Genomic DNA, 17,039 nt, shown 5'->3' with positions numbered 1-17,039 from the left:
CTGGTAGAGTTTTAGTGGGTGAAAGAAAGATTGTCAAAGTTTCTGTTTTCAAGAAGCCCTGAAGTTCAACACAAATATTTGTGCTGCATGTAAGCATCCTTCACAGTGTCTCTTTTAAGCAATGCATGTTAAAATAGAGTGTTCACTTTTACTGTAAGCTTACCACTAACACTTCATGTGCTCTCTCTTTTTAAACTGCTTTTGTCAAAATGCACTTAGTCTGTTGATTTTAAGATCAGATTCATTGCTGAATGTTAGTGTATCACTAAGAGATAATAGATGGAAGCTGTTCTCTTCATTTTAGCCATGTGACTGTAGATTTAAAGAGCGATAACAGATAGAAGTGTGGTTGGAAGATATGTGGTATATCTGCATAAGTAGAAGATGCAGTTTCACTTTGCCCATTTCTTTCTGTCTGGCTTCTCTTTTTAAGTTTAGTAGTAAAAATACAGGAAAAGCAAGAGTTGGAGGAAAAAAAAGACAACTTTAATTTGGCCATTTTATAGAAGACTCTAAAACATTTTGAATTAGAGGCAAGCTTTTGCAATAAATAAAAACTACATCAAGCTTCTAAGAGGCTATGTAAGTTGTGTCTGCTGTTGCGGTTTTGCCTTAAGACCCAGAACTTGTGCAAGGACAAGGGCTGTGATTAGGAGGAATCCATAGTTCAAACAACTGCTATTTATAACTGAGATTGGGTAAAGGACAAGATATTCAGTCACAGCTTGTAGAAAATTCAAAGTGAAATATTTTGATTTAAGAATCTGTTTAAAAGGAAAAAAACAAAACCAAAAAAACCCAAAATAGCCCTATGTGTTTCCCTTGGTTTGCAGCAAGCTGTAGCACAATCCATGTACAATTCTCAGCTGAGGTGCCTCTTTTTCTATAGTTTCAGCTGCTAAAAATTTACAGGTGATGGGTGATGCTTCTCTCTCCCTCTTATAAGCCTACTTCAAGGGAGAAATATAGCTGTGCTACATTAGAGAAATTATCAGATATTCTCAGATATGTGAAAGGCCAAGTAAAAACCTCTTTCCTGTATTGGGCATCTTTACAAATTAGGCTTTATAAACTGATAGCTTGCAATGATTCACTGTAGCCAACTGTTTGAATTCAAAGGAAATTGGGTTGGTTGAATGGTTTTCTTGGCAACCAAATTTTTATGGTAGAGTCCCTTGATTTCTCTGTTTTGCCATACCCTGTACCAAGCTACAGAGTTTTAAGATTATGTGTGGTCTTTGACCCTTTTTATAGGTGCTTAGTCGTTAGGGGTTTGTCAGTGACTCTTTTGATAAGGCTGTGAATACTGCAGTTAAAGCTAGGAGAAAAATTCTTGTTTTGCCTTCAGTTACCCAAATGGGACCTTCAGATTTGGTCAGAAATTCAGTGCTATTACCATATATTTTCTATGCTTCAAGCAGTTCCTGTGCCCGTGATTTCATCAGCTCTCATGGAACAGTGTGAAGGGGGTAAAGAAGGAAGTTATTTAGGGGGCTCTTTGGGGAGAGGAAGCTTTGTAGGGAGAAGGGTACTTGACTGGTGTTAGATATGAGTGGATGTGTCTGTTGTGGTGCTCCCCAGTAGCTAATTTCTGTTCATTTAGCCCCTTGTCTTTCTGTGCTGCTGTGACAAACCTTGTGTGAACACAACGAAGCAAAGAATCCACCTATTTTTTATAGGTGATGAGAGACTTGTTTCATATGGGTGCCCACTGGTCTAATTTACAACTAAATTCCTGCCTTTGCTGAGTGGGATTGGATTTGAACCTATTGCTAAGCAACTGAAAAGCTGAGGTCTTAGAAGCTGTGTTGGACTTGAATGAAGTGTGTTCTCTCCCTGTCCAGAAGGGAAGTATATTTTTAAAACTCCCTTTGAATTAGAATTGCTGTCCCTCAATTTTTTAATTGAAATTTCTTAGCAATGTCAACCAGTAGTACCTAAAAACGATTGGTTTGTGAAATAGCTTTGTAAATTATCACTCAGCCTAGAAAAACAGCAGTGGTGCAGAGGTGTGATTTGGATGTTTTCTGTTGTTTTGTGTGATACTTTCACTTTGTTTTTTGTGTGCAACAATGATGCATGAGACAATTGTGTAAGGTGAAACTGCTGTGTTACCCTAATTCTATACAACTGAGGAGTAAAAAACAGAATGATACTTCATTTCCCCTTATGAAATTAATTCAGAGGCTAAGACTGAGATGTTTTGATGCTCATCTGTTCCAAACTTATGCTCCCTTCTTAATGTTTAGGTCTTTCGTGTTGCTAAACCAAAATAAACAAATGAAGCGTTTAAGCCATTTAGCCTTAGATAGTTTATATTCCCTAGTGCTCTCAGTAAGCCTCCTTCACTTCTGCACATTAGTGAATGGTCCTTATGAGGAACTTCTCTACTGGATCAGTTCAGCTGCAGGTGAATGTAGCCATTTGCAGGCTTTCTGTTCCTCCTCTGCTGTGAGGGTTCTCTTTTCTCTCTGAATTCTCTGCTGACTTAAGAGTGTGCTTGCTTATATCTGTAACAGGCAACTGATGGAGAACTGTGAATCTGGTCAGATATGATCACTGGAAATAGGATTTTTGTGTTTTTTTTTTTTTTTCTTTTAATGCTGAATTGAATTTGTTTAATAGATTGTTGGTTCCCTCCTCTTTTTTTTTTTTTTTAAATACCTCTCAATAAAAGCTATGTTTAGAATAATGTAATTTTGTTTTGTAAAAAGCTTGTGTCAGTGTTTGTTTTGAAAAGAATTTACTTACCATTACAGCAGTACCTCTAAACCCTTCTGTCACCCGTGGCCCTATTTAGTAAGAATAAAAATCCCAACTATCTGAAGTTCTTCCAACCATGTGTTGTAATACATTGTTTTTTACTATTGCAGAAGAAAACTTATCAAAACAAGTTGATGATTTGGGAAGTCAGTTCACAGAGATATTCATTAAACAGCAAGAAAATGTCACACTCTTGTTGACTCTTGTGGAGGTGAGTGACAGTATCATACTTGAAATACTGACGGACATGTAGTATTGTACATGGAGGTTATCTTAATGGATAAAGCTTTGTTTTTGTCTTTCTAGTGAAGACTATGTAAAATCTGCATTTTTTCTTTGACACACTGAATGTGGGGTTGGAGTTAAGTTAAGACTATGGTGTGCATGAAGGCCATTGGTGCAGCTTTTAGTGTAGAGTAACATTGAAAGTGTTTTAGCTTACGAACGGTAAAAAATATTGCTCCACAAATAACATCTCTTTTCAGTTGTGCAAGGATAATTTTCCAGATGATAATTAAATGGTAATGAGAAAGTAATGTCTTAAGATGCAGTTCAAGTAGAAAGGGTGACTGCTTTCCATCAGCCTAAGTTCAACTCCTCTACCAATGGTTTTATATTCAAGGAATGCCTCTTGATTGTCAGCTGTTACAAGTTTTCTTTCCAAAGTAAGAATATTATTGTTTGAGAAAAAAGAGCAACATGATTTTTTTTTTTTTTTTCCTGGAAGTCCATCTTCAGTAAAAAGATGATGTTCTGCTCTTCCCATATGGAACCTATGTCATGCTCTCAGCAGTATCAAACATATGTCATTATTTCTGAGGCTTAATACCTGAATGCTGAATTTCAGCCTTGGTAGAAATATGTAGACTGGGATAAGTGAGTTAGTGAAATGATCTTTCTGAAACTTCTGTTTGTGGCTGAACATTCTATAAAACCACTTTGTATGAAAGGTTGCCTTATAAATATACTCCTGAAATGTGAAAATGCAATACATCTTTTTGGAAAATCCAGGATATACTTGACTGATATATCTGTTACAGAAAATCCAAGATATACTTAATGGATGTATCTGTTACAAGTTAGCCTTACTCTGTAGCAGGATTCTGTTGACTATTGATCCAAATCTGAGATCTGCAAGTTTCAAACATCAAACATCAGTCCTCAAGATAGGTGACACCTGTAGGTGGAGCTGTGTGACTGTCAAAGCCTGCTTGGTGTGCAATTGCACACGGAAGTGTCTTTTGATGGAAATGTATATAGTGTTTTGCAGAGCTGGAAGCTCTCACATTCTGTGATTCTGTGACTCTGTGTTTTGTGTTATGTTTTTTTTCTCTGCACATGTAATGCATTAGTCCAGCATCCTCTTTGCTAGCAATATTTTGCCATTGAGGGTTTGTACTGTACAAGAGTCAGCATTAGGAAAAGCTTTATAAAACATCTAGCTTGTTTGGAGATAGAAAATTGATTAGCTACCACCTGTCTACAGCAGTGAGAGTTCAGCTATGTATCTTGGCCAGAGCTGAGGTAGGTAGGGTGCTGAGGAATGGAATGACACTCAGTTTTCACTTGGAACAGGGTTAAAATAAGACTGCTTGTTAGTGTTCTTTCTGCTGGTTTGCTTCAAGGTGATGCTTTAAACCCAGCAGGATTAGAAGTACAGAAAGCTCTGTGAGGCGACTCAGTTGAGAAGTGGGTCCAGTCACCAGCTGTTGAATGAGCTTGAGCTGACCTAAGGAGCCCAAAGGTTTGGTGGTCGTGGTCAGTCTGTCCCTGGGCTCGTTAGTGCTTGAGTTTTCTCTTGCTGATAAGACCAAATTTTAATGGAGAAGATGCTGTTACAGTTTGGGAATAGGAAGAAGATACAAAAAGGCTTACTTTTTTACCTGTTGGATTTCTAGGTAATACGGGCTTATCCCTAGAGGATTGAACTAGCTGTTTTTTATTAAAAAAAAAAAAAAAAGCTAGGAAAGCAATCCCAGAGGAAAGGAAACTGCTGGAGTTCTCATTGATGATAATGAAGTAAAAGGAACCACGGAATATGATAGCTTTTTGAGTTGCTGGCCATGTGCTGGAATAGGATTGATAAAGAAACAGACAAGATGAAGTTCCTTATTTGTTTGGTGTCTATTCATAACTGGTGTCTAGAAGAGAAAGTTGAATAATGAGGAATTTACTACTTAATGTACTCCTCTGTACCTCTGCAGGAATTTGATTTCCATGTTCGTTGGCCTGGAGTGAAACTACTTACATCTCTTTTAAAGCAGCAAGGGCCTCAGGTGCAGCAGATAATTCTTGTCAGCCCTATGGGTGAGTGATTGATTTTATTGCTGATAAACTTGAAGCTGGAAACTCAGCAAACATCATGGCAGACAGATGGAGGAGGACTGAGCAAGGTATTTTAAAGACATCCAGCATGAAAAAGCTGCACTGTCTTTATGCTCTTTTTTTCTTAAATGCATTTCTTACAGGTGTTTCCAGACTCATGGATTTACTGGCAGACTCTAGGGAAGTTATAAGAAATGATGTAAGTACAGAAGAAAGGCAGTTTATCCTCTTAATAGTAACTGTCAATTGAATTGTTTAGTACTTGTGCAGAATTTGGATTAAGTTAAATGAATGCATGTGAAGAAGTCGTTGTGGTTGCTCATTGGGAACATTTAATTCTCCAGTGGAGTTGGGTGGCTTTTGTATGTCTCATCTCAATTCATTTAATGAAAGCAAACCATTACTGTATATGCAATGCCAACATTGACCCTTGTGTAGGGTTTTCCTAGCGTGTTAGCTGATCTTTGTCTTGGCGTTCTGTCAGGCTCACGTCAGTTCTTTCTTTTTACTCATCAGATGGCAAAATGCTCTAAGTACTACAGAAGAGATGAGGTGCTTTACAACTTCCCTTTTTCTTCTGTACAGCCACTTAGTGTCCTTTTTAGCACTACTGTGCTTCTATTATTAAGTGCATTGAGGTGTGAGGGAACAATTGCATGGTGTCCACAGTTGATTTCGTTACATGTGCTGAATTGAAAGGTGTGCACTTCTGTCCTGTGATTCTGGCTAAAGGTTATGATGCTGATTTAGCATCCTTCTAAGAGCTGTGACTTGTGAAAAGCAATTTAGTTCTAGTAAAACTAAGTTTAATTTTTTCTCTCCCCAACTTGTCAAGGGAGTCTTGTTGTTACAGCAACTGACAAAAAGTAATGCTGCCATACAGAAGATTGTTGCCTTTGAAAACGCCTTTGAAAGACTTCTGGATATCATAACAGAAGAAGGAAACAGTGATGGAGGTACACAGAAGTCCAGGACTTTTTTCATAGTCTTGTGCTTCTGTATGAACTATTAGGTGACAATGTTTACAGGCTGATGTTAGTATGCAATTGGAGCTAAGTCAATGGGTAAATGGGTAGAAAGATTAAAACACAGCCTGGTTGTACTGAAACAAGCAAAACCAGATTGAGTAACTAGGGAAGGTTTCAACATCTTTTGAAAACTACCGTAGAGATACTTAATTAAAACATCACTTAATTTCTCTGGGCATGTGTGTGTGAGTTGGTGTGTTTCTGCTTGGCTTATGTCTGTGAATGTACATGCTTTGAACAGTAGTGTCAGATATGTGTATGCTGCACTTGCCACTTACAGAGTTAATCATCTGCATTCCTCCTGCAAGATCCTTGGATGTTTGGAGTGGCGGGAAGTAACAGCTTGCAGAGTTGCTTCAGCCTCACTAATAACTTCAGTTTTCTGATCAGCTTCTTGCCAAATCATTTACCTGTTGGAGTTAAAAAAAAGCTAGTGATGCAGCACCTAGGTGCCTCTTATTTTTTAGTGACACATTATCCCTTTACCACTAATCATAGTTGGCTACAGGATCTATTTCAATAAAAAGAACTTTCTGTGGGCTGTGGGAGCAGTTAATGTAATGCTTCTCTCCTAGCTGAATTAAATCAGGTATGCTGACATGGAAGGATTATGTGAATCTTTGAATCAAAGGTGATATTTTTAGGCAGCTGATAGTTTTGGGACACTTGGTATGTAAATTCCTAAGAGGTGTCTCCTTCTCCCATCCTACATGTCCCTTCCTTGTCTCTGCAGCCCTGCCAAAGGCTGGATTACCAGCTGTGGCTTTGCAGCAGGTGTGGGAAGGGGGGAATGTGACAGCTGGTCTCCATTTTTTCTCCTGCTCCCAAATCTGGCACAGCTTGTGTGTTTTCAGAAGCAGAAGGAGTAAATCTTTATCGTTTTTGTAGAGTCTAGATTTAGAGGCATCCCAGCAGTATCAGAAGCAGGCTGCCTTTATTCATGTTGTCTTCTGGACTGCATTGTCTGAGCATTCTTTTCTTCATGGAGTACATAGCTGATTCCTATGTGTATTTCTTTTTCAGGAATATAACCTGAGGTGGGAAAAAAAAGCTGTCACAAGTCCAAGGAGTTGAGATTGAATTGGCTTGTTGTATGGGCTGTTTTTAGGAATTATTTCTCTACCAGAAAATTTAAAAAGTAGTTTTGAAATGAGTTTAATATTTAGCCGGTGACTAAAGATAACAAATGTGTAATCCAGTAAGAATTGCTACATTTGAATCACGATGCAACATAAGAGAAACTTTATTTTAATGCTTAAAATACAAAGAGACAGTAGTGTAGCCTGACTCTGAAGTAGTTATACTTCAAGACACAAAGCGATTGTGAGCCTTTTTTGAAGTTCTTCCTGTTCCTACCCAATTAATTCATACAAACTGTATATTCTTTGGAAATAAGATTTTTGTGCTTCAGACTTGTGGAAGAACTATAATTGTGGTTTCCTTGGAAATATGCTGGTTCAACATTGATACATTTAATTTAGAGTGGCCTTTGATTATTTTCTCATGTATGAGCTTCATAGTTCTAGGGCCAAATCTAATGTTTGTAAAAACGAAGAGTTCAGAAATGTGTGCTCTGTTCCATCTAGAAGATACTTTGTGCGTCGAGAAACCAGTTAGTTTTACAGGTGTCATGTTTTGACTAGTCTTTTATTTTTCTCTCACCAGGAATAGTAGTGGAAGACTGTCTCCTCCTATTACAAAACTTGTTGAAGAATAATAATTCCAATCAGAATTTCTTCAAAGAAGGTTCATACATTCAGCGAATGAAGCCTTGGTTTGAAGTTGGAGATGACAACTGTGGGTGGTCTGCACAGAAAGTAACTAATCTTCACCTAATGCTGCAGGTAAAACATTTAAACTAACTCTTAAGTACCAGTGTCAGGACTTTTCCACCTGTCTTGCAATGAAGAATAGTGCAATGTAACACTTAACTGTGAAATCTGTATGTTGTCTTGAGCTCAGTATTAGCTACTGAAATTCATGAGAATGAATGGGCAACGAAGATGATTAAGGGAGTGGAGTATCTCCTTTATGAGGAAAGGCTGAGGGAGCTGGGTCTCTTTAGCTTGGAGAAGAGGAGACTGAGGGGTGACATCATTAATGTTTACAAATATATAAAGGGTGAGTATCACAAGGATGGAGCCAGGCTCATCTCAGTGACAACCAATGGTAAGACAACGGGTAATGTGTTCAAACTGGAACACAAGAGGTTCCACTTAAATTTGAGAACAAACTTCTTCACAGTGAGGGTGACAGAGCACTGGAACAGGCTGCCCAGGGGGGTTGTGGATTTTCCTACTCTGGAGACATTCAAAACCCTCCTGGACACATTCCTGTGTAGCTTCATCTAGGTGTTCCTGCTCTGGCAGGGGGATTGGACCAGATGATCTTTCAAGGTACCTTCAAATGCCTAACATTCTGTGATTCTGTGAGATATACTACTTTCAGCACAAATACTATTTCCAAATTGTGATTTTGTAATAGCTGGCATATCACGTAACTTCATTTCCTGTAGCTTACGAAGTAACAGTGATTTAAGTTTATAATTAGAGGGGTTCTGTGTAAAGAATCTGCCTGTATTAATTCATGTATGGCTGTGGTGTGTGAACATAGTTCCAGTAGCTGCCTTTGCTGTGGGTTCGTAATTTTTGATTGTTGGGCATCTTCCATTCTCCTCACCTCTCCAAAAAATGAAAAGTTTTCCTGTTCTATACTACTTTGTGGAAACTGAAGATCAATGATGAAGGTAGTTTCTCACTTCTGAAATGTAGTTCTGACAAATGGTAAACCAAATAAAATAGTTACAGCTTAATTTCTCATTACTTCCTTGCAACATTTGCCATGGATTCAGATATTTGAAGATTTTAGAGGGTTTTACTAAACACAAAATCCAATGGCTACATGTAGTAATGAGATGAACATGCTGCTTAATTGTTGGGTTTTATGTCTGTTTTTTGGAGCAATTCCATTTCATGGCTAAACTGCAAATGGACTAACTTGTTTCATTGTGCATTTCAGAAGGTCTTGGGCTCTCTTGAAACAGAAAAATTTCTTTTTTTCTAGCTTGTGCGCGTACTCGTGTCTCCCACGAATCCTCCTGGTGCCACCAGCAGTTGTCAGAAGGCAATGTTTCACTGTGGGCTGTTACAGCAGCTGTGCACAATCCTGATGGCAACTGGAGTTCCTGCTGATATCCTGACAGAAGTAAGAGGGAGGAAATAGATGTAGGGATAGAGGCAACATGGGTATGGCAGAGACATACCGAAATAATGGTATTCGCTAAGAATTCATTTCAGATGGCAGAGATACCAGTTTCCTGTGTGGGCAACATCAATGTAAGATAGTCTTTTCCATGATATTTTGCAACCAGAAAGTATTCAGATTTGTTTACTTTTTTTCCTGTTGGATTTTAGCATATTGCAGAGGGGCTGAATTAATGTTTTTCACTGGTTTTGTGTAGGTGTTTTATTATTATTTATTTGTTTTTTTGTTACTTTTTTTTTCTGAGGGAGTCTAGAAGTATTCTGGCTTGGCAGGTTTCCAATGAGGAGAGACTTCTTGCTTCTATAATAGAAAGCCTCACCAGCAATCTAGGATAAGGTGTTTTTCCCCTTGATAAAATAATCTACTTTGAGTGTGGACCAGTTCCTTTAGCGTGGCCTCCATTCCAATGTTCTTATCTCTTAAAAGATGAGCTGCAGACTTTTCTCTGTTTTTTGACTTCTCTAAAATGTCCAGTTTAACTGGCTGTCATAGCAGAACTGATCTGACATAAAAAGAAGTTGGAGGTAACTGGATACGATAGAGCTGTCTGAGCTTTCTGTCCCTTAACCTTTGCTCAGCATGCTTCACAGCTGTTAGCTGCTTGGATTTAATTTCAAATGGTTTTATGGAATAAATCTCTGAGACGTGGTATGTATTTTTTGATATCAAGCTGTCAGGGTGATCTTGAACAATTTTGAGTGATCTAGGCAGTAGATTGTGGCTTACATCTAACTAACTACATTTATTTTTTTCTACCCTTTCTGTAGACCATTAATACTGTATCAGAGGTCATTCGAGGATGCCAGATGAATCAAGACTACTTTGCCTCTGTAAATGCACCTTCTAATCCACCAAGGTAGAGGAAGAAAAGTATTTAACTGTGTTAGGTAATGATGTATTGGTGTGGACAATGGCAGTCTAATGCAAAGGATTGTTTAAGTTTAGAGTCTGTAATTATGATATGGAGCCAACAGGTTCAACTTCACATTGGATATGTTAGTTACAGCAAGTAGGTTGTGAGGTGCGTTTCCACAGAGATGAGGCCTAGAACTGTTGGGTTTTTTATATTATGTGGTACCTGAAAAGTGAATGAGCAATAGCTAAGAAATTCCTGGATGAGGATGAGCTGCCACTGTCAGCCAGAGGACAGTTGACAAAAAGATTTAGAGGCAAGGAAATCAGGCAGGTAATTGACGTTTATTCCGACTTGGGAACAGCAAGGGTTACCTTAACGAGAACTTAAATTCAATATTTGAATATGAAGGTGAGGATAGAAGAAGAGCATTCTGTATTACAAGTTGCTCTATGCTATTACTGAAGCTAGCAGGGAACTCAGTGTGAAACAGGAATATAGCTGGGGAACACTGGCCCCCTGCAGTCATATATAATCTACTGTTTTGTGTTTCAACCAGCTGAAAAGCTTTGGTATTAAAATAAAAGGCTTTATTCAAGTGTGTGAAATGGCAATAGATGGAGTAGGCAAAAGCCTTTTTATTTACCTGGAGAATACACTCTAAATTGTCGATGTGCAGTTGTCTTCATTCACAACTTTGTCCTAATGACCTTGCTTTCCTTTCCAAACAGGCCTGCAATTGTAGTGCTTTTGATGTCCATGGTGAATGAAAGGCAGCCTTTTGTGCTACGTTGTGCTGTTCTCTACTGTTTCCAGTGCTTTTTATACAAAAACCAAAAAGGACAAGGAGAGATTGTTTCAACGCTTCTGCCATCTACTATTGATGGTACGCAGAACTAACATCTCTGCAGTGAGTTGTGAACTAGCACAAATGTTTAATGCATCAAGTGATATCTTCTGCAGAATTATTTACCTGCAATTGAATGTCAGATCCAAGCAAGATTATTTGGCTTATGATTTCCCTAAGTCTTCATGAGTTCCATTTTTCTGAGTTTTAACTGTATGCTTACGTCTTAAATATTTTGCTGGTTTTGTGTCTTGTTTTAATCTCACTTGGACCTCTTGGCCATTCTGGTAGCTACAGGTAACTCTGTCTCAGCTGGTCAGCTGCTCTGTGGGGGCCTCTTTTCCACGGACTCTCTCTCAAACTGGTGTGCTGCTGTGGCCCTGGCCCATGCTTTACAGGAAAATGCAACTCTGAAAGAACAGCTCCTGAGAGTTCAGCTTGCAACGAGTATCGGTAACCCACCAGTGTCACTGCTGCAGCAGTGCACCAACATACTCTCGCAGGTACGGCACTGACTGCTCCCAGCTTTGGGATAAAACTCTGGATATCCAGGAAGAATGCTACTCTTGTTGCAGGTGCATCACAGGAAGATGCGAGTGCTAGCTTAATGAGAAGGAGGATTCTCTCCCCCGATGAGAGTTCTTAAGCTTTGCTTAAAGCACCATATGCTTGAAGGGGAGGAGAAAAACGGCAAATGTTGTTTTTTTCATCAGTGATTGCTGCTTGATGTTGCTTACTCTCAGCAGGCAGAGGGTCCTAAAGCATCTATAATTAAACTTGATTTAAAAGGCAGACTGGCAGGATCCCCAGTCACATTTTGTTGCTGAAGAAGTGCCTGGTTAGTATTTAGCCTGTAACTGCTAACTTGTAACATTTTGAAAATACCAGGTGCTCATGTATTGATTGTTTTTGGTTTTTGCTATTTAAAGCTTTTTTTTTTTTTTTTTAAACTTTTTCAGTGTATTAATGCTTGGCTTTGCAAATGCCAAGTAATTAAACTCTGTATCCTAGACCACACTTTCTTGTGATGTGCACTTCTGTTATGCATACTTGTACCCCAAATGGTTGTAATGATAAGGAGCTACTGTAATTCTGGCAGTGATTAGACTTTACTGCAAGTAAGAATAATGGCAGAATTCTTGTATTTTGAATTCATTCATGTGACTTTTCACCTGCTTTACCTGAAAACAGACAGTACTCTTGTATCCTTTTCCTGGCATTTTTGCTGACAGTAAATTTGAGTCAGTAAAACTCCCTGCGGCTCTTTAGTCTTAAAAACTACAAGGGACTTAGACTTTGGGGGGACATTTCTGAAATGTGTTCCACTTAAAAGTTCTCAAATAATGCATGTGTAACTTACAGGGTGATAAGATCGACAGACGGGTATGTATGTTTTTGGCACAGCTTTGGCATTTTCTTGCCAAAAGCAGCCCTTTTCCTCTTGTCTTGGGTTTTGCTGGGGAGGTGTTCTTTAACAGCTTTTTGATGTGTTTCCACTTACGGCTTTGTGTTGCACTTGGGTTTGGGTTTTTTCCTAGCGTAACAAGCTCTTTCTGTTTCTCCAGGGGATTCTCTGGGGATACTCCACAAAACTATGGGCTAAATATCTTGGGTAGGATGGGTGCTTTCTTTCCAGTGGGGCAGACTCATTCACCATCTGTTCACCTAACAGATGTACTTTCTTGTAAGAAAAATTAAAACTTTTAGAAATGCTGTTTTCCCAGACTGGCCTGTAAGAAACAGCTGGTACAATCTAAAGTAGGAACATGATTATTATTTCCTGACTACTAAAAGAAAAGCTGTTGTTAAACCTGTGTTCCAACCACTTTATATGTTCTAGTTACTAGCAAAAAGTTTTAACATTGGGAGCTACTAGTTGTGAATAGCAAGGGATCTCATTACTAGCAAGTGACCCCTGAAGTGAGTTGTTAGGGTTTCAGGCTGTGTTACTTGAAGTGCTGCTAAGGTGGTTATCAGCAGCAGAAAAAGCAATTTTGAAATACTGCTGCTGTGGAATTGTCTGCTTTATTTACCACATTTATCACAGTCGTCCTGAGGGATGGTGTTATTGTTCTCAGCCCTAAATTGTTAGAACAGCAGCCATGGGGAGCTGTCATCTATCTCAGTAGGGGCTATTGTGCAATGTCGAGGAAATAGCTTTGTGTTGGGGTTTGTTGTTTTTCGTTGTTGTTGTTGTTTGTTTTTGGTTTTCTGTTTTTTTTTTTTTGTTTTTTTTCCAGAGGGTGTTTTGGTCTGTGTGGAAAACCTTAAGCAGAACTTGTTAGTTTGACCTCAGAATAGCATGCAGTGCTTGAGAATAAATGTGGTGTACAATTTCTTCCGGCAGACAATGTGTGCTGTAAATGCCAGGTAGCACACACAAAAGTAACTGCGTGTTTCTGACAAGATCTTAATGAGTGACGCTTCTACCAGTGTCTCCTAAGAAGTACGAGGTGTGGCAATGTGATGTAAGGCAAGACTGCCAGTTACAGCAGGTATTCCCAGTGTGTATGAACCGGCTCATAATGTCAGGATGATAAGAGCCACTATTTGTAAATGTAAATGAGGGGAAATGGATTTCTAGTGCTGCTCGTTTGTTTTGTTTGAAGCCAGCATTTATTTTTGTTCAGTTAGAGAAGAATTGACGCTATCTTTTGATGAACAGCAGTAAGTTGCTGTGACTGAGGTCTCTGCACAGATGATGGATGTCATAGCCATGTTGTCAGTAATTAGTCCGTCTGAACTCTTACACTTGGGCTGTTTCTGGTCCCTCCAAGTAACTTCCATCTCTCTCAGAAGAGTGGAAGCAATGTTGCATGGGTGGTTACTGTGGGATTAAATGCAGACTGTCAGCAATTAAACTGATTAAGTGTAGCATAAGTGTCATTTGTAGAAAGAGGAACATGGTAAAATTGGTCAAGCCCAGTGGCCTTTTCTCAGGTTTGCTAGAGACATTAAGGCTGAGCATAGGCTGAGGAACATAGCCATCCCTTCAGAGCAGAAGGACTGGGGGAAGCAATTCCCAGCAGTTTTGAACAAGTCTGAGGTGTGAGGAGCAATGAATGGGGGGAAAAAGGGCAGTTTCTCTGACCACTGCATAATGGTACTTGCAGGTGGGGTCAAGCTGCAAGTGTGCAGGATGGATGCTCCATCCATCCAGTGGACACAAGGACACTCCATCCCCCAGTGCTGTGTCAGGGTTGTGTTTCCCCAAAGGGGTTTCTGTGGCAGGGTAAGTTACATAGCTGGCAGTATCAGGAGGCTGTTACTGCATCTGATCTGGAGGTAATTTAGGCAGAATTGGTGTGGTGCTTTTACATTGCTCTTATGCTAAAGGAATGTGGACTCTCTGTGACTTCCAGGGTCCCTTTCAACCTAGGTGACCCTGTAGTTATGTGAAATGGCAATGACAAAGCAAATTGCCTGTCTAGAGGCTTCAATATAACAAGAAGGGCCTGTGTGGTCAGCAGGTTCTTTAGCTAAGTTGTTTGACATGACAATATTATTGCTGTTCACTACAGCAGTGTGATGTGGCAGATGATTTCCTGTATGAGCTTGAAAGACCTCTGATTTGTGACCTTGTGTCTTAATTTATGCTTAACCTGAAGACTGGAGTGCAAACACAGTCCTTAGCCTTAACTTGTGGATAATAAAAAGTGGTAAGACAGCTCTTTTGGTATCCTGTCTTGCTTTTGTAGATAAACCTGTTATATGATAGTGAATATCTCTTAAACATATCATGTCATTAGACTATCTTGGAAATAAATGTCATCTCATGAGGAAAGACTTGAAAGTGCTGTGTTGCATACAAGTCATGAACTATTTACCAAGTATGAGGTGGGTAGGGGAAATACACAGTGGTGATGGGGAAAGCTAAATGAGCCAGTTGGGGGGAAAGAGAATAGAGTTTGTGGAGTGTGCAACTTGCACTGAGGTCTAGATCAGTGGAAACCAGTTGTGTTATTCAGCTGCCAGGGTAGCAGCAAGGAAGATAATCTGTGTTTATACAACATCATGGGAGGGTCACAACAAAGCTGCAGACAAACATACAGTAAGGACTGAACAACAATTGCTAGTATGGCATGTAGTACAGTGAAACACATCAGGCAGGTGCTGTGCAGTTTGTGGTGATGGCTGTATTCTCTGTGGTTCTGACACAGTTTACTTGTGACCCTGGCAGTAATGAGGATGGTCATGAGGAAAAAGGGACAGAAGCTCCGTTTCCTATGTGTGCAGCAATTAGAGGTGACTACCACAGTATCTGTCATCTGTGTTCTCCTACTCCTTTAAGGAGATGGTTCATCTTGGTGATGGTGGTATACTGCAGCAAATCACAGCAACTCAAAAGGAAGTCCTTGAAGGCAGTCTCTTCTGAGCTAGGTATTGTCTTCCAGAGTTGCTGGACTCAGTTCCTGCCTGTTCTGTGTTCCGCAGGGGTAGCTGGGAGCCTGCCAGACTGCTGCTTGCTGGACAGCTGCTTACTGGCTATTTCAATGGGAAACAGGCTTATTCAAAGACTTCCAGGGGCTTTCTTAGTGTGGGGGGTGTTGTTGGGTTTTTTGAATGCTTAACTAAAGTTAAAAATAACACTGCCTTCAGCTCTAAAGCACAAGGGTTACCAGAGACATGGATGGAAATTCAGTGTCTCAAGCGCAGATAGCTCTCCAGCAGATACTCTTTGCTGTTGATTAATACCTCTCTTTTGCCATTGTCTTGATCTGTGACTGCTCATTCCAGTATATTTTCTTGCCCCCCTTTGAAGGTATCCCAGCATTCTATAAGCGTTTTCCTGCCTTCAAGACTTCACTTTATCTTCCAGTTACTTTACCTGGTTTATTAGATGTGCATTTAAAATTTAGTTTTCCATACAGGGAATATTTTCCTTGGTTGCCTTTTGAATGTTGACTGTTGGAAGACATGTATGCCTGTCTTGAATGCTGCTGTGCCCACAGTACCTGCAGCAAAGACAAGGGGGACAGAATTGAGAAGGCAGTCAATTTTTAGATAAAAGCTCATTTTCCCTAGTTAACAAAAACAAATACTGCAGTTAATATTCTTCTTGTTGGCTTAATGTGCTGACTGTCTGAATCAAAAGCCACTTGAGTATTATCTTACGTTACTTAGAAAACAATAATAGGAGCACATGGCAATTTTTAGTCAGCAGGGGAAGTCTTAGTGATGCATCTCTTTTTATAGGGAATCCTTACCTGGTTTAATTTATGCCTTGTTACTTCTTTACTGGGGTTGTGTGTATGTTCTTTCATGTTACCCTAGTATTAATTATAAATGCAAAACTAATTTGTTAAGATTTCTGTATCAGTGCTGATTTGCATTGAGTCACTTTTCACATCTGTGTTGCTTGTTTTGCTCTGAAAAGTTAAATATGAATACTTGTTTCATCAAAGCACTTAATCTGTGTTCAGTATAACTAACAAATGGGTGTTTTGAAAGACATGACTTGTGGTTTTTAAAACGAGTGAAAGTGTGTGAGTTTTGAACCCATACAGCTGGTTGGTTGGTTGGTTGGTTTGGGGGTTTTGGTTTGTTTGTTTGTTGGGGTGTGTTTTTTGTTTGTTTTTAGTTCTGTGGAAATATAATGATGGAGGGGTTTATTCTTTTCAGGGCAGCAAAGTACAGACCAGGGTTGGACTACTGATGTTGCTTTGCACTTGGCTAAGCAACTGCTCAATTGCTGTCACACACTTCCTTCACAATCCAGCCAATATACCTTTTGTATCCTTGACCTGCTTGCAGAGTAGAACTGCTTGCCTAGAAATTACTTGGATTATTCATGTTCAAGTCACATATTTATTTACGTCAGTTTGCAGGGATGCTGCGTGACACGAAAAGAAAATGTGTTGAGGCAAAGAGATACAATCAGCTATCTGACAATACTCTGTGTATGCTGACCTATCTTTAAGATGTGCATGTAACAAAGAACAGTGGGAAGCGATGTCGT

The 17,039-nt window shown here is 39.4% G+C and overlaps 1 protein-coding gene across 9 annotated transcripts in view; it reads left to right on the top strand.

Annotated features, from left to right (window-relative positions):
• The window catches only part of USO1 (USO1 vesicle transport factor), a 37,499-nt gene that overhangs the window by 9,936 nt on the left and 10,524 nt on the right, over nucleotides 1-17,039 (top strand). For 5 of the 9 annotated variants that reach the window (XM_065061682.1, XM_065061676.1, XM_065061679.1 and 2 more), the window contains 11 exons: nucleotides 2,874-2,974; nucleotides 4,968-5,070; nucleotides 5,232-5,287; nucleotides 5,924-6,044; nucleotides 7,782-7,960; nucleotides 9,180-9,320; nucleotides 10,148-10,236; nucleotides 10,965-11,119; nucleotides 11,372-11,583; nucleotides 12,443-12,463; nucleotides 16,703-16,813. In XM_065061682.1, the coding sequence (XP_064917754.1) occupies nucleotides 5,067-5,070; nucleotides 5,232-5,287; nucleotides 5,924-6,044; nucleotides 7,782-7,960; nucleotides 9,180-9,320; nucleotides 10,148-10,236; nucleotides 10,965-11,119; nucleotides 11,372-11,583; nucleotides 12,443-12,463; nucleotides 16,703-16,813 (1,089 nt within the window). In that variant the 5' untranslated portion in view covers nucleotides 2,874-2,974; nucleotides 4,968-5,066. The remainder of the gene's footprint in view (nucleotides 1-2,873; nucleotides 2,975-4,967; nucleotides 5,071-5,231; nucleotides 5,288-5,923; nucleotides 6,045-7,781; nucleotides 7,961-9,179; nucleotides 9,321-10,147; nucleotides 10,237-10,964; nucleotides 11,120-11,371; nucleotides 11,584-12,442; nucleotides 12,464-16,702; nucleotides 16,814-17,039) is intronic. The other 4 variants (XM_065061678.1, XM_065061683.1, XM_065061681.1 and 1 more) reach the window with 1 other exon arrangement.

Source organism: Columba livia, chromosome 4, assembly GCF_036013475.1.
Source record: "Columba livia isolate bColLiv1 breed racing homer chromosome 4, bColLiv1.pat.W.v2, whole genome shotgun sequence".
Classification (NCBI taxonomy): domain Eukaryota; kingdom Metazoa; phylum Chordata; class Aves; order Columbiformes; family Columbidae; genus Columba; species Columba livia.
Note: the sequence above shows the minus strand (reverse complement) of the source record. Positions and strands in the feature narration are given on the sequence as shown.